Below are 21066 nucleotides of genomic sequence, written 5' to 3'. Positions count from 1 at the left end.
TTTACAAATGCTCGTGAATAGGGTTTGAAATACATTCGTGGGTCAAGGTTAATAATTCTCGATGTTTACATCTTTTATATCCCGACCGAATCTTTTTTTGTCTGACATTTTTATGACTTTCTTTACATTTGCCTCATATATTTTTCCATCTCTTTCGTCTTCTGCATCTTTATGTTTATGTCTATTTCTTGCTCATGTTGCATGTAGGTGGGTGGGCTTTATTTTATATTGCTTTTTTTAAAAATCTAAATGTGAAGTTTAAGTGTTAAGTTCAGTCTATTTTACAGTTACATAGAAGATCCATTTATTTTGACTTGTTTCTGTCATCTTATTTTGCTGTCTTTGTCTTGCTGCTTTTTCCTTTCCCGTCCTCTTTTGGGTTAAATTTCTAAATTCTACTCCCCGCTCACAACTGATGTAATCTAATTCTGTTCATTTAGCGGTTGTCCTTAACATTTTAATGGGATTTCTAACATAGCAGAGTCCAAAGTTAGTCTTTTTATTTCTCTCTTGAAGCCTAAAGGACTTTAAATATAATCACTGCTACTATTGTCTTTGTTGCGTCTTATACTCTGTCTCTCTCAAATGCCTTTTTGGGACATGTGTCGGGTGTTATTTTATATGCTTAGAATCACCTGTGTTTATATTAGCTCTATGATTTCATCCGATTGTGTGTGTGTGTGTGTGTGTGTGTGTGTGTGTGTGTGTGTGTGTATCTTCCCACCTGACGTGCATCCTTTAGAGAATTTTTTAGTGAGGTTCTCTTTGTAGTAAACTTCCTTACTCTTTATTTCTCAAGTGTTTTTATTGCATTCTCCTTGATTCATGTTTTAGGTGGAAATGCAATTCTATATCGATAATTTCGGCATTCGAAGATTTCTGTGCTATAGTGAGGCGATGTCTTCAGATAGATCTCCTGGTCTTTCTTCGGCCTTTATTCTTAACCATTGAGTGATTAATGTCAGTGGTTATAGTTCTCATTTTTAAAAATTCTACTCATTCCCCTAGTTTTTTTGAAAGTACTCTTTTCTTGGTCTTTTTTTTTGTAATACCTTTAGTTCACTTATTTGACTGATCATCGTGTTCCCATTCCTTGGGAATCTGATTCTGCTGCCTGTTGTGTCGCTGCTTCTCACTCATGGGGACTTGATTTTTCCTGTGTTTTATACTAATGGATTATGGATTCTTGTTTGACCAAGCTTTATCCTCTGGGCATCATGTGTACCATCATTAAGGATGAATCCCTGCAGAGTAGATTGGTTTTTGCTTTTGCCAGATGCCCTTGAAATACAAATTTAGAACAACTTTAGGGCAGTTTTTCATCTTGAGTGTCATGGACTGAATGTTTGTGTCCCACCAAAATTCATATGTTGAAACCCTAAGCCGTGATGTGATTGTCATTAGGAGCTGGGACCTTTGGGAGGTGATGAGGTTTAGATGAAGTTCTAAGAGCGGAGCTTTCATAATGACATTAATGTCCTTATAAGAAGAGGAAGAGAGACCAGAGCTTGCTCACTCTTCCCTTGCACACACGAAGAAGGGGTCATGTGGGTGCATAACAAGGTGGTGGGCTTGTCCAAGCCTGGAAAAGAGCCCTCACCAAGAAAACAATCTGCCAGCACCTTGATCTTTGAGTTCCAGCCTCCAGAGCTGAGGGAAAAAGATGAATGGCTTAAGCAACCCAGTTTATGGTATTTCGTTATAGCAGCCTGAGCTGACTAAGACATTGGAGTTTCACGGGTTCAGTTTGAATCCCGTCCACCGACGAGGCCAGCCCATGGTTCTAAGCTCAGGGAAGGAACCCTCCTTCTTATCCCATGGTATAGCAGAATTCAATAGGCTTCCTCTTCACTCTCTGTCTCTGTCTGTCTGTCTGTCTGTCTGTCTGTCTGTCTGTCTGTCTCTCTCATAGTTCTTACTCTCCAGTTGGTAATGACCCAGTGCCTGATTTATAGCTGATGGGTTTTCTCAGCACTGGGACTGGCTCATTACTTTATCTTTCTTTATCTTCTTCCTTTGGGCTCTGGGGATTCTCGGAGTTCAGCTTTCAACTTAAAATGGATTTTGTTATATTTAATTTAGCATTTCTAAGTATTTGGTAGAGGTAGGGTTTATTTTCTTGCTTTTCAGGATACCTAGCCCACAGTATCATTAACAATGAAAATCCTTCGATTTGTTTCCCTACTGTTTTGCGACCGTCAGCTGCGTGCCCCGGGCATTATGTTCCCTAGCAGGGATACGTGGGGTCACAACCTTTGACTGTACAGTCTGGGGGTCCCATTCCGCAGACTACAGTGCGAAGGGCACCCTGGTCAGAGCTGAGTGAGCCATGGTTCCGCGACTTCACAGGTTAGTGCTGTTAGCGTAAACGAGCTTGTCAGCCTCTCTACATTGGCGATCAACTTTTCCCCTTCATTCTGGCTCCAGCATCTCAGTATTGCCACGTATAAAGTATTCAATCGAATTTTTTTCCCATGGAGGTGACAGTGTGACATAGTTGATGTCCATTAAGTTGACTGAGCTCCTTTCTTTGACCGCTACTATCTATGTTATAGAGCAAACGAGTAATTAAAAGAAATGCAGGAAAATCCTAGAGCCAGAGCAGGGGGGTGGGGTGGGGGGATGGGCAACAGACAAACTTCCCAGCCACACGAGGTGCGTTCACTTCATTGGTGCTTCATTCTAGAAGAGAGGAAAGGAACCAGAGGACACAGCTTTGGAGCAAAGATTTCTCAGAGGTCGGCTTCCTCCTATAGTTTCTCAGCCAACTTAAAACCTGAGACAGAGAGCGATGACAAGCGGCTTGTGGCTATCATGGTGTCGTTGGAGTAAGGCAGCCTCTTTGCAGACTGAGGTTTTCATCCAAAGAGTCTGAAGGTGGCTCCTTCCATTCTCATTTCTCTCCTCCCCGCCCCCCCATCTCTCCCTCCGTGTCCCCCCACCTCCCTGCACCCCCTTCCTTCCTTCCTCCTTTCTTGTCTGCTTATAGTGACAGTGCTGTAGTCTCTGATCCTGTGCCAGACAGGTTTGATTACCACTGTCTTCTCAGGCTAGCCGGAGGTTTTTAAATGGCCCGGAGCCTTGCTACTCCAGGCGTGGTCCCTAGGCTGGCAGCATGGATTAGTATCATCTTGGAGCTTGTGAGAAATGCAGAACTTTAGACCCCACCCCAAACCCCTTGAATCTGAATCTGCATAACATGATTCCCTGGCGGGGCGGATCAGATGCCCTTTAAATTTGGGAAGCCCTCCAGAGGAAAGTGATTTTAACCCTCCTTTCCTTCACCTTTGCATAGATTATGGTAGAAATTGTGGGAATATGGTATTACGTTTACGGTTTGCCAGACTTGGCAAAAACAGACCTCACAGAGGTTAGGGACTGAATGTTTGTGTACCTGGTCCATCTCCAAAACATTGAGAGGTGAGGGCTTTGACGTATGAATTTGGGGGGGGGTTACCATAACTGTGATTATATATTATAAATAATAAAAATACATTATGCTATAAAATAATAATATCGACAATAAAAACGACAAAAACTAACATCGAGTGAGCCAAGATCGTGGAGCTTGTACCTGGAGGACATTGCACTGGACTGAGACGTCGGGGGCTTGACCCTATACCCCGCTAACACAGGTGTGACTTTTAGCATTGGCTATTCACGTCAACCCATGATTTCTTCTGATTTTCTCTTGCAGGGCACGGCCTCTGCAGTGAGCAGGGCAGCAGTGCTGAGACTGCCCCAGAGGAAGCTGAAGGGCCAGACTTGGAGTCCTCAGATGAGACTGATCACAGCAGCAAGGTGAGAGATTTTCATTGTCACATCCCAGGTCTGAACCGCAGAAGAGTCCCAGCTGGCATGTCGCCTCTGCAGCTGTATGTGGTTAGAAGTCCTCTCCACGGGATCAAGTGTTTTTACTTCTGAGATGTTGCTAAATAAGATATGGAATCCAAATTACAGCCTTGATAATAAACCCCTACGTGAAAATAAAGGGCAGAAATCACTCTTAATGAACTAAAGTCTAATTTCATCCTGTTTCCTTCTCACATCTCTATTCGTGTCTGATGAAACAGCATCCAATATGAGTGCGATTGAGTCGCTTAGACGGTCTTGTTATTTATTCGTGGTTCCTCTGATGAACTCCTTTTGCGTGATCTGTGTTCAGCTCTTATAAAAAGTGAGCATCTTTTACAGTACAGGGAAGGAAACACTATTTTTATTAATCCAAATAGAATGTTCCTTGGTTGGTTGAGTTCTGTGAGAAAGTTCTCATTCTAACTCTGGTGCAAGACAGTGAACTTGTTTTCCATAAAACGTCAATCATGCCTTTATCCATCTTCCTGAAGAGTTCTGTAGGACAATTCTTCATCTTATCACAGTTTCCAAAGTACAGTTTAAAAACTTTGTGTTACTTATGCCTAAAGACCCCTCCCCAGCAAATGCAATTGTGTGAGATTGTTTCTATAGTCATCTGTTTTATAACGTTGACATATTTACGTCGATCCTTCTCCATTTCTCTCATTCTTTTGTTTGACAATTACCAGTCACTTAACCGGGGCAAATCATTTTACTTTAAAGTATACCTTTGTTTTTCCATCTTCAATATCAGGATGATTCTTGCCTTAGCCCAACAGGGATTGGATGATTGAGTGGGTCAAATAATTGTGGGAGAACACACTGATAATGGAAACATACTATTCAAATATGAACCATTATTTTAAAAACCTACACTTCTCCGTGTGTTCTTTTTATGCCTCTGTATTTATACATCTCTGTAGGAGTTTTTTGAGTGTATGTGTATGACTCTCTTCAGCATCTCTTTTACCCTTAAGTGTTTCTTTTTCACCATCATAGAATCATCATTCTCAGTGTCCTTTTTAAGTCGAGCACAGTATAAAATTTCACATTTGAAAGTAATTTTAATATTTGTAAATGTAATATTTACAGGCTCAAAGGTTTTATGTTATTGCTTATTAAATAAACCACAGGTGAATGGACATATACATGTTTCATTTAAAGTAAAAAAACAAAAACAAAAAAACAAAACCAAAACACTTGCTTAAGTTACTTTTAATTTTTGAGGCCCATACCTTACTTTTACTACTTTTAGAAGGGAATGGAGAGTCAGTCACTCTCAAGAGAAACAGATATTTCCTTACTGAGGTAAGATATTTTGAAGAGTATTCATTTAGTTATTTTGTTCTTGAAACTAAAAATGTTAATTCTCAATTTCTAGTTTGATTTAGGAATACAGTCATTTTTCCTATTTCTAAAACATTTATTTCTGAATATTTTTTAAGTTGGGTCATTTTTACTTCACTCTCATAGCCCAGTGTTCTCATCTGTGGATTTTGAGGTCGTTTTCATTTTAAATACAATGAGTCATGAGATCCTAAAGAGGGCCCTCTATAATATTAGATTCTGGCAGAAGAGAGGAAGGAAGCGTGCTTCCCCACCCCCGCCCCGGATTTGCTGACTGACCCCAGGTGTCTCTCTGACTTCATGGCTCCTTATCCAGAGAACAGGGTCCTAAAACTCACCTGGAACAGACAGGGTCAGATGTAGGAACAGGCAGTGCTGTTCCTGGGTTTCACTATAGAAATGGACGGTGGGCTCTCAGCTGTCATAATAGAGAATTTCCTCAAAATGATTGACAACAAGTTTGGGTGATGATCTGAGTATTTTTAAAGATCATATAATGGACTGTATTGAAGCCATAGTTTCCTATTCCTTTTCGCTGTGTGATTTGTACCCTAGGATACTCCCTAGTTTTGGTTTGATTCAGATTTTATCTTTTTTATTTGAACTATTTTGTCATGCAGCCTAAGTTCTTTCAAATAGCCTAAATGAATTAAATTTCTCACTTAGGATATTTGGAAGCAAAAACCTTAAATTGAGTAAACGATTCTTGGAGACCAGGTCCTACTGTGTATTATTGATAATAAATGAGAGCTAATACTTATTTACTGTCTTACATTAACTCATCTCATCCTCACAAGACCCTTAAAGGAGAGATGCTATTATTCCCTCTATTTTATAGATGACAGTATTGCAACAGAGAGGTTAAGTACTCACTGAAGGTCACACAGCTCTGAGATGGCAAAACCAGGCCTTGTATTGATAATTGCTTTGCTAAAACTACATTCAGCCGGATTGTTAAATTCTGGTGTTAAAGATCAGGTTTCAAAAAGGGAAGGAATTAGTTAGTTAGTGGTGCTATAAGCCAATTAAATATATGCTCACTAGCCATTTAAATATTTTCCTAATACGTAAGCTTTCGGGGTCTTTTTAAAAAATAATTTAAAGTAGTAGGAGCAAGTACAGATCTTCAATTTCTATATCAAGGTTAAATTTTTTTTTTTTTTGATGCATCTCTTCTGTCAGTCTGTAATTTTTCTAGAAAATAAAGTAAAAGATAATTTTTAAGCTGTAAGCTACCTAAGCGTGGAAGGATGATTTAGCTTTCATTCGAATGTACCAGGCTCGGTGTAAAAATGCAATAATAAACAAACAAAGGAATAAACGTAATGAAACGAGTAATTTATTCTGGCTAAGTATTTGAGAGCTCTTGTTTTTTTTTTGTTTGTTTTTTTGTTTAATATTTTTGCTGTTCTTCCTAAATGAATTGTTTTATGAGATACTGGGCAGGATAAAGAGAGTGTGTGTTGGAATTTTATGTTTTTCGGTTTTTTTAAATAGCAGTTTTTGCTACACTTGGCCCTTTGGGGTTCAGCGAGTAGCTAACTGTGAGCTTGTTCTCAGGCGCTGGTGGCACTGGAATGTCACATCCCACGGTGGGGGTGGGGCTTGCACACCACAGGAGCAGTCTGTCGGCCTTTCTCTTTGTAAGCCACCTCCTTCCTCTGGTGACTGGGTGAAAACCTCAAAGGGCCGCCTCCCCACTGGCTACTTGTTTCCCTGCTTTTAATCTAAAACTTTGTCTTCAGACCTGAATGCTGATTAGGTCCAGGCCCTCTGGCAGCTGTGATTTTGTTTTCCATTTAGCAAATCTATTAGACTAATTTTCAGATCATTTTCATTCTGAAAGCCTTTTTTTTTTTTTTAATTTTTTTCCTTTCCCTTTTTAATCCAAATTGTGATTGTCTCCAAAATATCTGCACGGGTAACAAAAGCATTAGTGGAAAAGGTGAAAATATAAACTGTTTAAAAAAAAAAAGCAACATTTTGCTTTTTAGCGCCTGCTCTCCACTCGGTGAGGAAGGGGCGTCTTCGAAGTTGAGCCGGGCGGGTTTAATATTCCTGTGCAGTGCAGGATGCTGGCCAGTCAGCTGACCTTGGTCCGAGGAGTGGAGCCGTTCGCATCCTGGGAGGCTTTTTCTGCTTTGTCTTATTTATTTATTTTTTTTGCTGCTTTTGGATCTCCCTTTTCGGGACTTTTGTCGACTGGCCAGGTGGAATCAAAGCATGAATTCTTGTCCACGGTTTGGCCTTTGACACCTCGCAGAGGGCACTGATGGGATGTGGGTGCTGCTCTGGGCTGGCACTGTCGCCGTCCGTCCTCTGTGGAGATGCAGCTGTAGGTTCCGATGGCATGGGCTGTGTCTGTGAGAGGATGCCCTTGTGGGAGCGGGAAGGCGTTCGGTGTGCTCGGAGTATTTTAAGAAACTTCTGTTTCTGTGCCGAACACGTCAGGTGGTAGAATTACCATGAGAATATATTTCTGATGATGTCTGCCCTGTGGAAAATAAAGCGCAAGCCCAGGATTGAAAACAATGCCAAGTCCGGTGATTCTCTGTATCGGTCGCTTCATCTGGTGAGCACGTTTGAATTCTGTCTTGCTAGCCTTGTTTAGGTTATGACTCTCCTGCTGAATGAGTTTCCTGATCCGAAGGATGATGGTTCTGATTGTCCCGTTTCCCCACATCCTACCCTTTCGCCCTCTAAGCCCTGTGCTGATGAAGAGTATACATTTTAGCCTGGGGGTGGGGTGTCAGTAGTTGATGTAAAGTTGAATTTGCTTAGGAATCTTTACGTTTATCTTTTCCTTCTGAAATGGCAGAAAGATGTATTTGTTTCTTTAACCATCATTTGACACTTCTCCCCCGCCCCCCACTTTTCATTGTTGAGATGTTGAGTGTGTTTGTGTTATTTGCATGGCAAGTGTCTGCTCTCCCCACCTCCAGTTGGGTATTCAGCAAGCGTTTCTGGAAGAAGGGTGTTCTACTTGCCTCCTGTAAAGTCTTAAGTGTTTTTTTAACTTTATTTCTGCTTACTTGAGAAAGGAGATGGATATAGAAGCGTGGGCTTAGGGGATGTGTTTACAAGTTAATGTAAATGACCCGTATTGCACACATTGGTTCCTGTAGTGTGTGTTGACTCCCTCATAAGAAAATTTTGTGGTTAATGGTGAGGAATAACTTAATAAAATCAAATTAAACCTTTAATAGTTTAATATTAACATCAGTGTCTGTCGACTATTAGATTTGGTGTCATTTAATGAAACTTGAACATCGACAGCAAATATGTCCGATGTACCTAAATAATGCCTTCAGGGTTGTTTCTTTTGCAAAGTTTATTCAAAAGGAAACCTAAAAGGGGATCGAGAACTAGCTACAGGGATCGCTGTTGTATATAAAGGTCTCTGAAATTGTGGACTACTTTGCTTTGGTGTTTGTCTCCCAAAAAAACTGAAGTGAAGGCTATATAACATTTTAGGTCAGTCGGGCCTCTTTTAAATCTGCGGGATGTGTTAAATTGTTCAGATTCAAAGGGACAGTTTTAGGACTCTGAACTCATCTAGAGATAGAAATTGCCTTTAGCGGTTGCATAACAGGAAGAGCTTAAACAGCTGGGTAGCTTGAGTTGATGGTGGGTACTTAAAAGCCTACCCCCCCCGCCCCCCCCCCTTTCTGTACTTCCTTTTCATCTTCCACAGGAAGAAAGAGATATTATAAACATCGAGTTGCATGCTGGCCGCAGTAAAGTGGCCTGTTTCTTCCTGTAATTGTCTTGTTCTTCCCTGTATGTCTGTTGGATAATTCTTGGTCCTGACAGTGGGACTGCTCTGCTGCTACCCTTTGTCAGTTTGAAACCGGCAGCTCTGAAATGCTGAAAGTGCTTTTCTGTTTCCAGGGCGACTGTTGCAGTCCTCAGGTTGGGGGAGAGGTTCGTGCTTCTCCCACTGGAGAAGCCTCGACTCTGTGGAGACCCTCCCACAGCAGCTACCCTTCTGGGCACGTCTGGCTCCAGTGCTAGGGGGAGGATGACCTGGATGCCATGTAACACTCAGTACTGGAGTGGGGAAAGCACTGCGCTCAGCTTCGCCCACATCCCGCATCGTGGCTAAGCCGCACGGATCTTAGAAGTCCTGATGGATTTTGATGTTGAGAAGTATGGCTACACTTAACAGGAGCGGGGTGACTTAAGAGCTAGGCCGAAATGTGTCAAATCTCTAGATTAGAGGAATTCTAAAGAACATCTGCATTTTCTGCTTCTTTCTGAGGATATTTTTTGGCGTCCTATTTTGGTACAACAAAATTCTCAAACTCGATGACATCCTATAAAGTGAACTGTTTCCAAGCAAAAATTTTATTAAGAGCCTTGTAAATAACACCCTTTGACAATACATTATAATTTGTAATTCTATGTTTTTTTTTTTCATTCTTTATTTAAATAACATGTAATTAACGGTAAAAAAAAAAAAAAGTAACATCCATTTTGACTCAGTTCCCTGTGATAAACCTGAGAGTTTATCCAGTGGACAGGAGAACACGGTTACCAGTGGAGAAAGGCTTTGCCTGCTCCTCAGCTTCGGGGACCACCTGGCTAAGTTGATCCTAAGCTGAGGGTGGTGTCTCAGAAGGAAGGGGGGATGCCGAAGGCTCTGAACTCTCAGAAGAGGACTCCAGGGAATTTTATGTGTCCCCAGGCATGCTAAGGGTATTTCCTGATATAATTCGGAACCTGGCTTGGGTAGGAGAGATTGGGTGGAGGACGGCAGGTTTAGCACAAAGTCCCTGCCCACATCCCGCTCACCTGAGCTTCCCCCACCAGCCTGTTGAAAACTAAGGATGTCAGACCTACGAGGTGGGGAACTTTACACAGGCAAAGTCAGGAACCCTGCTCACACTCTTAAAAATGGAGACCTCCAAGTATTTAAAGTCAAACGAAGGAAATGAAAACTCAGAAACTACATCCCATGCCTTCCATTATTATAACCCAGATATAGCCAGGAATGGCCACAAGGCAGTGCGGTATGCATTGGGAACACGGAGGGAAGTGTGTTTTGGAATTTTCTGCCTTTAATATGTGTCAGAGTCCCAAGATGATAACTTTGGCCTTTTCTTAAAGTGTGGGATATCTTAGTATAATATACGAGGACACTGGATTTCACACGGCAACTTGTCTAAATGTCAAACTGTAGAAAGATGCACTGTTTCTCTGATGGGAATGCAAGGTTGCCTTTATTTATCATGAGTAGTAGCTTTGATGTTAATTCGCATGTAAGTGACAGGCAGCTGTGGTTATTGTTGGGACATTTAAAAGAGTATCGTGTAAGGGAAGATGCCAGTTATACATTTGTTGTGTTAGGCTCCTTGGCTGAGTGCCAACTCCAAGCAACAGGGGAGAGTTTGGGATAAGCTGGAAGGCAGGGCAGTTCGTTGTCAGCTGTTACCACCATCGGTCTGTAGGATTTTCATTTCCGTGGGTTCCCCGCCCTCCCCGCCCCCATCTTGTCTATGTTTTGATGCAGTTGCCTATATAGTTATCATTGGGTCATCTAAAAGGTGTGTGGACATTTTCATTCAAATAGATCTATTTGTTCTTTTTCGATTTTTAAGACAAAGCCATGTTTAACTGTACGTTTAAGGATAAAGTGGAGTTAGTAAAACCCTAACCTAACTAAGTAAAGCTGTTTAGGTTATGTCTACTGAAACCAGCTTTGATGAAGAACAAGTAGTCTTTCCTTTGGAACAGCCTCATAGAGATGTCATTCACATGCCGCACAGTTCGGTCCATTTGGGTGAGTTTTTTGTCAGTCACCGAAGGGAGAATTCTTGGTGGGAATATTCAGTGTCTGAAAGAAACACTGATTCCATAGAGAACATTGAATAGTGCCACTGACAGGTGACTAAAACTTCCTGGCAAGTCAGACCGGCTGTGATGGGGACAATCAGTAAGCTGTGGTGACCGTCAGGGAGCTGGGGCAACAGTCACGGATCGGGTCCTAACTCTCCTCTTCCCGGTCATGACATTGATGCGAATGCATCCTCGTTATGTTCTGATTTTCCGTGTCCTTGTACTATCTTTATTCCAGGCCCCCTTTGGGATATGCTAATGAGGGAAAGGCATGGTAATGTCAGCTGCCTTCCTCTGGCATACATTCAGTTTTGGCTCCTTTGCCCTCTGCAAAATGCCAGGCTTGACATTCGGCTCTTGGCACCAGCTGTTGTTATGGGGAGGATGTTCTTCTCATGTTCCTTCTGGGTCGGTGGGTAATAGAAGTAATTCTTTATTGGACATACTTTGTGCCTAGGGATGAATTAAATGGTAGAAGAAGCCATAGCGAGTTTTAAAAAATACTGTCCCTTGTACAACCCACCTGGAGGTTCTGATTGAATTGATTTAGGGTGCACACTGGGTATTGGGGGGTTTATAGGCTCCCCAAGTGACTTGAGTGTGCAGACACGTGGAGAGCTACTGACCCCACAGGGTTTCAGCAGCCCAGGGACAGGTGATGCTTTGGAGAACTATTTTGCATGACTTGAAGAGTTGGGATTTTAGAATCTTAGCATCCTAAACTTCCTCCTGAATCATCCCAGACAGAGTGGGGACTGGGCTCTCCCTCCGAGGTCTTGTTCAAGACCCAACACCCCTTATTCTTAGAGGGGATGGTGTCTTTCTGCCTTTGGAGAAGCTGGAGAGATGGAAACTTTTTTTTTTTTAATATGTGGTTATCTGTCATCTAGCAAGTTGCCTCGGAGTCGATTTTTAACAGAGCCAGGAAGAATCTTAGCTTGTAAAAATCATCTTCCAACATGACAAAGTATATATTAGCACACTTAACCGGGAGTGTGATAATTAATAAGCTTTGAATTTTGGGTGAAATGCACTTAATTGCTCTGTACCTTGTCTGTCTTCTCATTGGTAAGCTTCTTGAAGAGTGGTTAAGAACTCGGTTCAGATCCCAGCTCTGCCACTTTCGAGCTGTGCAATCTTAGATGAGTTACTTAACCTCTCTGGGCCTCTGTTGTGTCCACTGTTACATGGGAATGATGATAGACATTACTTACTGTGCGGGATGATTACATACCTCAGACCAGTGCCTGGCATGTGGCGAGCACTCCGTGTATGTCAGCAATGATCGTTACGGTTGTTTTGAGCTTTCAGCGAGCTCTCAGATATGTGGAGTAATTTGGGGAAAGGAGAGAGAATATTCGTGGAGTAATTTGGGGAAAGGAGAGAGAATGTTCACGTGTGGCAGTTCCTAAATGAGGAAGAACATCGTCAGCAGGGACAGATGTCAGCAGGTCTCTCTAATGAGTGGTAACTTCGTCTGCCTTGCCTTTTCAACTGTGCACTGAAGAGTACGGAACAGGTGGCCGCATTTTGCCGCAGTCTGCATGAGATGAACCCCAGTGACCCCAACCCATCTCCTCAGGACTCTGCCGGGCCTCAGCTGGCCACCATGAGACAGCTCACGGACGCCGACAAGCTACGCAAGGTGATCTGCGAGCTCCTGGAGACGGAGCGCACCTATGTGAAGGTACGTCCGGCCTCCCGCAGGGCCTGCCTCCCCCTCCGAAGGTGAGCTTCACACCTTGGTACCTTTCCGGCTAACAGGAAACGAAGACTGCAGGATTTGGCCTTTATTCTAAATGTTAAGGTTTTCTTTTGTGTTTCAAGGAAGCACATCGGTTCTTATAGCAAAATATATATAATCAATTGACCGAGAAAGGTGACGAGGTATGAATATTAATTGATCCTCCTGACCTTTCTACATATGCTGTTGACCTAATGCTGAAATTCAATTTAGTTTTGAAAAATTTATTATCTTCAAAATCTAATTTCAGTGTAGGCAGAAGGGTATTGGATCTGTTTTTTTGTTGTATTATGACTTGTTCTGACATTTAGTTCTATTTCTATAACTATATTATTTATTTCTGTATAATTCATAATACATATAACTATTATTTCCAATAGTTCCTATAACTATATATTCCTATATGTAACTTAGTTATATTTAGTTGTACATTATAACAGTGTAATCTGTTTTGAATGATCTGTTTTAGTCTTTAAATTAGAGGTCAGCAAATCAGGCCAAGTTCAGCCCTCTGTTTTTACAAATAAAGTTTTATTGGAACACAGCTGCACTCATTCATTTGTGTATTATCTGCCACTTTCCTGTTTATAGCGGCAGAGTTAAGTAGTTGTGACAGAGACCATACCACACGCCCTGCAAAGCCTGAAATATTTACAGAGAAGGTTGGTTTCACTCCTGCTTTAATGGACCTTATTGACCTAAAGTTGATAATATTAGCATTTGGGACAGAATCAATTTTTTTTTCCCCCTTTAGATTCTTTATAGACTTGTAGATTTTCAGATGTGCTAATGAGGTATTCTTTCTTCTTTCAACCCTTAGGACTTAAACTGTCTCATGGAGAGATACCTAAAACCTCTTCAGAAAGAAACTTTTCTCACCCAAGATGAGGTATGGTGGGATATGTTTTTACTTTGTGAGGCTCACACTGCAGTTTTTCTGTGTGAAGAAGGAGTGGGCGAGTGCACACAATACTGCTGAAAGCATTTTTGCATTCGTTTAAGCATAATAATCATAATAAATAAGTCACATTATTTCCTGTTAAGCTCTTGGCTTGTGCTCAGAGTGAGGAGCTGCCCCTCCCCTCTGGTGGTAGGATCATTATCTTAATTGATAAGTATTGACAGAAGAACTTCGAAATCAAAAGCAAATAGTTTTTGAACACTAATGAAATATGAGGTGGATTAAATTTCTCTTCCCCCCATTTTCCAGCTCGATGTGCTCTTTGGAAATTTAACCGAAATGGTAGAGTTTCAAGTAGAATTCCTTAAAACTCTAGAAGATGGGGTGAGACTGGTACCTGATTTGGAAAAGCTTGAGAAAGTCGATCAGTTTAAGGTAAGTTACACCCTCAAATAATGTAAAGCTGCCCTAATGTCACAGGTGGGTTATCTTGTGGGTCAAATTGAATCTCCTGATAACGCATCGCAGGAGACGTTGTGCTGTTTTCGGTAAGTTCTTGTGCTTGTGGTGTTGGGTCTTCACTGGACTGCCATTGAGTGTCAGTTCCCAAAGGGACCCGGGGCTAAGGCTAAAACCGACTGCCTTGCCTGTCTGGCTAAGGTAAAACCAGTGCCATCAACTTGGAATCAAACAGATACATTGCTGGCTTCTACTTTGGAAGATATACCACCCTTGACCTTTTGTTCTGCTTATATAGAGGCCTTTAATACTTGCTATTAGCAAATTAGACTAGCACCCTTGGTTTCCCAGTAGACAAATTAATTTACTCTGTTCTGGGAAACTGCTTTATGGAAATGCTTCTCATTATCCAGGAGGAAGACAGTCTTCCAGCACAGTGTCCTTGCTGCCTTAATGAGAATTTATGACTAGTGTCTTAGTAGGGGTGCTCACAGCTTATTTCTTCTTCGTTGGTTGGTTTTCCTTTCTTGTAGAGACTTCTTTTGTTGCACTTGCAATCGACAAAGCTCATCGATTCATGCCCAATGGTGTTGGCTTACATGTCATCCTCATATACTTGTAAAAAGTAGATTAATTGAGGTGTAATTGACATACGGTACACTGCATGTATTTGAAATGTACAGCCTGATGGATTTTGACATGTACACCTGTGAAACCATGACCACAATCAGAATAGTGAACATACTTGTTAGTTCATTTTTTCCTGTTCTTCTGTGATTTCCCTCTCCCTCCTCTTACTGCCTGTCAGTCATAGGCAGCCATGTCTTCTGTTGCCATAGATTAGTTTTCATTCTGGAATTTCGCTTAAATAAAATCATGCAGCCTATGCTCTTTTTATGTGCCTTCTTTTACTTGGTATAATTATATTGGACTTCATCCATGTTGCTGCATCATCTATCAATAGTTCATACTTATTTATTGCCAAGCACTGTTCCAGCGTACGGGTGTACTCAACTTTGTTATCTTTCCACCTTTCTTGGGCACTTGGGTTAGTTGCAATTTTTGGCAATTACAAATAAAGCTGTTATGAACATTTGTGTACGAATTTTAGTATGGATATAGGCTTTTATTTCTCCTGGGTAAATACTCAGGAGTGAAACGGGTGGATCATATGGTAAGTGTGTGCTTAACTTTTTAAGAAACTGCCAAACTGTTTTCCAAAGTGATTATACCAGTGTGTATTCCCACCAGCTATTCCTCCTCGCTCTTGTGAGAAGGTCAGGTCGGTCTTTTTAATCAGCCATTCTAACAGGTGTGTAGTGGCATCTCACTGTGGCTTTAATTTTAATTTCCCTGGTGACATGATGATGAACATCTTTTAGGTGCTTATTTGCCTTCAATACGTCCTTTTTGGTGAAGTGTCTGTTAAGTCGTTTGCGCATTTATTTTATTGGGTTGTTTGTTTTCTTATTACTGAGTTTTTAAAGTTCTGTGAATACTTTGAATATGTCTTTTATCAGATATATGATTTGGAAGCACTGTTTTCTCTTTGTCTGAGCCCTGTCTTTTCACAATGTCTCTCAAAGTGCAGAAGTTTTAAATTTTGATGAAAATTTTTAAGTTTTATATTTTGAAATTTTGGCGAAGTCCAGTTTTTCAAAAAAATTTTTTTTGGGGGGTGGTGATACTTTTGGTGTCATATGTATGAAATCTTTGCCTAAACCAAGGTCATAAAGATTTTCTCCTGTTTTCTCCTAGAGGAAGTTTTGTAGTTTTGGCGTTTATATTTATATCTCTGATCTGTTCTGAATTACGTTTGTTATTGTGTAATGTATGAATCAATGCATATGAGTGTCTAATTTTTCTAACAGTATTTGTTGAAATGACAATCCTTCAGTCTTTTTCCACTGAATTACTTTTGCTCTTATGTTGAACTGGGGTTCAGTTATCCAGATATTTGTGGGTCCCTATACATTTTGACTCAAACACTTGCAGAAATCTGGCTGTGTAGTGTTAGTACATAAGTTTAGGAGCCGAGGTTCTGTCTCAATGTTTCTATGTCATCTCTTTATATTATCTCTCTGCTACAGGAGCTATTAAGGATATACTCCCATTCCTACCTTTAAACATTAATATATAGTATATATCATTGTATATTTTTATTTGGATATAATTTCAGACCTACAGAGAAGTTACAAAAATCCAAAGAATTCCTAGATGCCCTTCACCCAGATTCCCCCAATGTTAGCATTTGCCTGCATTCACATTATTCTTTTTCTCACTTCCTGTCTCCTGTATATATATGTTTGTGTATGTAAAAAAGAATTTTTTCCATGAACCATTTAAGTGTAAGTTACAGTCATAAGTACTTTTGCCTTGAGCACTGCATACAATTGATTTTTTTTTAATGTTCATAAATTGCTTGGATGAGTTCATTTTCTCTTCAGAGTGGTTTGCTGTCCATTTGAAATATAGTTTGGTTCGTTGGTTTTTGTTTGTCATGATATATGTTTTCTAAATTAGTAAATTAATTGATAGTCCAGTACGATGCCCTGATAAGGGCCAGTAGTTTGTCATTTGATCAAAAAAGCTGCTTAATGTGGAGCATAATAAAAATAGATACAGACATACCTTAAAAACACTTGATTTTAACCGAAAATATCTAACATTATATTCATATATCAGTCTTTTGCTGTGGGGCCTGGTCTTTGAGTTTAGGTCCAGTTAATCACTTCAGGAGAGTTTGGGTATCAGAACTGTGGTATGAACATGATCGTATTTTGAGCGTTTATCACAGGGTGGGGTTGGTGCATTAATTCTTTCAGCAAGTCCCCTTGAAGCAGTCATTGCTGTAAACTCCGTGGCATTGGGACCCTCTTCCCCGACCTACATGTCGCTGGTTTATTGCATGGTCTGATGACGTCCATTCTGTCTGTAATCAGGACACCTGACGCACGTGGCCTTCTCTCCAGCGCCTCTCATCTGAGCTCTTGACAGTGTTCATTCCCAAACCCGTTGCCGTTGGTTTCCGCCATTGCTGTTTTATTTAATTCCCGATTGAATATTTGGCCAAAAAATATAAAAGACTTGTAAAAATGTTCAGACTGTGTTGTACAGAACACTAGTCCTCAGGCAATAGTTAGGGGGAAAAAAAATACAGTTCTGAAGTCAAATAGATTTTGGTCAAATTTCCCCTTGGACATGTGGACTGTCCATCAGCCAGTAGGAGGCTCTGTGAAGCCCTGCAGAAGAGAAACACAGGAAAATGCAGTCTTCGGCTGCCATCTTTGTGTACACTCTGTGTCTGAGGTCATTTTTTAAGGCCACAAGAAGAAATAAGTACCTTAATGTTCTCTCTGTGGCTGTGAGTGCTTAGTAAATATTAAGTTAAATGAATGACTTGATGTGCCTAACCCGACGGGTGACCTGTAGGGCCTTTTCTTCTACAACTTTCCTTGTTTAATTATGGAGTGTGGCTTGAAGGATCATGACACTTAACAGAGGCAGACTGTCCCTGCTGATGACTTTCGGTCAGGGGGTTGTGGTGGGGGTAGGGGCTGGAAAAAGAAAGGAAGGAAGAAAATAGAACATGGAGGAAACCAATTTAGGCCTCTAATTACCAATTATGTGTGGTTCATAACTAATTTTGTCTTTCTCGTTAGTAGACAGTCTATCAGAATTCTCTGCATTGTTCATTAGCTGAATTACACATTTGGGAACCTAATTTATCACTCAAAATCCAATGCCTTATTTTTTGCTTGGAACCTTCCTTTTAATTCGAAGCCCAAATAAGCAATAGCTCTGTCTGAATAAGAGTTCGTCAATTGGAAACCTATAGAATATTCTTTTCTGAGGCCTATTTCGCATTTTTATAATACACATGTGGGATAAAAAGTGTTCTACTTTAGGTATATTAAATTTCTAATAAGAAAGGCTCCCACCCAGTTTTCATCCTTTTGGGACAGAAGGTATAGGGTGGGAGGATGAACCCACTTCCCAAAGTCCATTGCGTTTCTTTCTAATAAGCATGTTTCTTGTGTTCTTGCCTGCTCCCTGCTAGAAGAGAGAGTGGTGTCAGAGAAGGTGGAGTTAGTGACCATGGAAATGTGTTTTCTAATTTGGGGAATATTTGCATTTCCTGCATTTATTTGATTTGTCAATTCTACTTCCCAGCAGGAGCTAGTGAGAGAATACAGATTTCTGTCTTTTCCAAAATGCCATATATATTTTCTCATTAACGTTTGAACATCCCAGATGTAAACACAGGCCTGGAAAACAGTGACATCTCCATTGTAATTGCTGAGAAGGTCAAATCCGGCATCTGTTAAACAAACGTGTAAGCCCATCTATTTTATGCTGGGCAGTTTAGGCCATTGATGTGCAAAGAAAGGTGTGAATGGGGCTGACGTTGTTGGGAGGGCCAGGTGTGAGCTCCCTGTGACATCCTTCTGATCGTCCCAGGTGTGAAGAAACACGAACTAACTGCTCTTTTTCTCGTTAAATCCAGAAAGTGCTGTTCTCTCTGGGGGGGTCCTTTCTATACTACGCTGACCGCTTCAAGCTCTACAGTGCCTTCTGCGCCAGCCACACGAAGGTCCCCAAGGTCCTGGTGAAAGGTAAGGCATTTGAGGACTTGGTGGCAGGTGGGCGTGTTAATTGTGGATTCTCAGTTTTGTGGCTGACTATGGTTGGGGTCTTTTGCACCAAAATCTAAGAATAATTGATGTGCCAGGTGGACATTCCAACAAGCCAGAGTAAGGGTACTGAGAAATGACATTCATTAGATCTTGAATGAACAGTTTGTCGGTTTTCTTATAATGAAAGTTTTCTCTCAGCTATTTGGGGCTAGAACTGATGGGTCATTTTGCAGTTATGCAAAAACATAGGGGTTTAGAAATTGCCTGCTTTTCCTAGTTTTCGTTGTAACCTACTACATTTCATATACCTTGTCATGGAATTTTATCTTTCCCTCACTTATTTGCATTCCTAGGTGTGTGATGATAGCCACCATCATCACGACTCAAGTTGTCCCAGTTATTCCCCCAAATTACTCAAGTTGCCATTATATTTTGCATAGAACAGAGTAGAATTTTTATATTGGCAAGCTCTCTTCCTGGGAAGGTGATGGAGCATTCTGAGAGTTTCCAGAAAGTCATTTTGTTTCCATAGTTCAGCATGTGGTTGTTGGGGACCGGTAAAAGCATTAAAGAAACACTTCAATGGTAAACAGTAAAACCAATAGGAAGTTTGATTTCAGAGAATCTCTGGAAGGCAGCCTGCCGTTCTTGACACTTCACTGTGGCTGCCATGTAAACAGCTGCTGATCGAGTGCCTGAATATGTCAATAATTGACGTATGTTCTGCTTCTCTGTCAAAGAGAACGAGCTTGACTTAATTTAAAACCTACTACAGGAAATATTAGTATCGTGCAGGTCTCTGGATAACAAAAGAGCCCGCCCCAGGTAATGACATATTTATGGCAGAGATGGTCTATACAGCAGGGTTCTGGTTCAGCACTGAAGTTTAAAGGGAACCTGGGAATGTCCTTGTCCTGCTGTCTGTTTTCGCATGTGCTATATTGGTCATCCAGTTGTTCCGTGTGTGTGTTTCTTGTGACATTTTAACTGAGTGCTAATTGTTATGAGATTCTTAATGTAATAATTTGTAGAGCTCTTTGCGCTACAGTAAGACGATACACCCATTACAGTCCTTAAGGAAATTCGTGTTATATTTAAACAATTAGATTAAATGCTGCCCCTATGCGGATTTTTCCTAATTCGATAATATATTTTTGCACCTGAAAAATATTATCGTATCTTTCAAAACTATCCCTTAAAACATTAGGTGTGACCTACATTTTTCTAATGGCCAAATGTCCCAAGAGGGTAAAGAAAACAGTCTGAGAATCAAAGCGCCTGTCTGTGATTCTTAACAGACTCACACCCGGGCTGGACGGGAGTGACACTCCAGCAGCTCATGGAGCCGAGGACCATACCCTCTTTTGCCTTGACAGAAACTATAGTTGATAGGTTAAATGCCCATGACCATTGTTTTGGACTTGAGGATTTGCTGGGTGGGGAGGGGGGAATTCTTAGGTTCCTTAAGGGTATGGACCAAGACTTGGGGTGTCCCATAGAAGCCATAGCTTCTTCACGGGCCTGGCCTCCCTTCCCTGGCACAAAGGCCACTTGGTCACCTGACTTCCAGTTCTCTTTCTCTCTGGGGTTTATTCTTTGGAAGGAGGAGTCATGGCTGAACCCATGGAGTCTGGTTCCTCTTAATGGGGCTTTAACGGATGAAATGTGATCTTTACGAGGCCTTCACCCCAAGATTGCTGTTTTTCTTAATTGAATAAAAATAGCGTGAAGAACCGTCTTACTATTTCGCAGAGCCTTTTTACGACATCAGATCTTAGCTCACACTCCTGATTGCTGAAGGTGGAGATGCAGTTTTCACCTCTATCAGAGCTTTTGGGAAAAAAAGTACGCCTGCTGTTGGCTCACTTTGATATCTTGTCCTTTCTTCTTCCTGTTTTTCGCCCTCACCTCAGTCTTCTCCTCTACTACCTAAAAGGCACTAGGCCTGCTTTCCAAAGAAGTGCCCACTAGCAGGCCCGTCTTTGCTTGTCTGAGGACCCACGAGTCCCCAGCACTGCTTTTAAGCCCACCTGGGACACAGATAAAAGCCGGGCTGGTGAGGAAAGTGCTGCCTGAGTTACCTGAGGTCAGACATGGGTCCCTCAGAGAGAACTCCAGTCCTGCCCTGCAGATGCTAACAGCTGGCAGCCCTGGATTAACATAGAACAGACCTTAAAAGGCGCTCACTGCAGGAGACCCCAGGATACCCATCCTGGCTGCACGCACCAGAGCCGTAAGGTGCTGCTGCTGCTGGGTTTGTTTTCTTTTCTGCCTTTTCCGAAAAG

The 21066-nt window shown here is 41.3% G+C and overlaps 1 protein-coding gene across 7 annotated transcripts in view; it reads left to right on the top strand.

Annotated features, from left to right (window-relative positions):
* Nucleotides 1-21066, top strand: part of TIAM1 (TIAM Rac1 associated GEF 1) — a 326413-nt gene that overhangs the window by 284261 nt on the left and 21086 nt on the right. For 6 of the 7 annotated variants that reach the window (XM_039857285.1, XM_039857282.1, XM_039857283.1 and 3 more), the window contains 5 exons: nt 3698-3801; nt 12548-12727; nt 13605-13673; nt 13995-14120; nt 18652-18760. In XM_039857285.1, coding sequence (XP_039713219.1) covers nt 3698-3801; nt 12548-12727; nt 13605-13673; nt 13995-14120; nt 18652-18760 — 588 coding nt within the window. Of the gene's footprint in view, nt 1-3697; nt 3802-7161; nt 7775-12547; nt 12728-13604; nt 13674-13994; nt 14121-18651; nt 18761-21066 lie in introns of those variants that run through there. The other variant, XM_039857288.1, reaches the window with a different exon arrangement.

The sequence above is a fragment of the Pteropus medius genome, unplaced genomic scaffold (genome assembly GCF_902729225.1).
Source record: "Pteropus medius unplaced genomic scaffold, Ma_sr-lr_union100, whole genome shotgun sequence".
NCBI classification, from domain to species: domain Eukaryota; kingdom Metazoa; phylum Chordata; class Mammalia; order Chiroptera; family Pteropodidae; genus Pteropus; species Pteropus medius.
The sequence above is the reverse complement of the archived record's forward strand: the minus strand, read 5'-3'. Positions and strand labels throughout refer to the sequence as shown.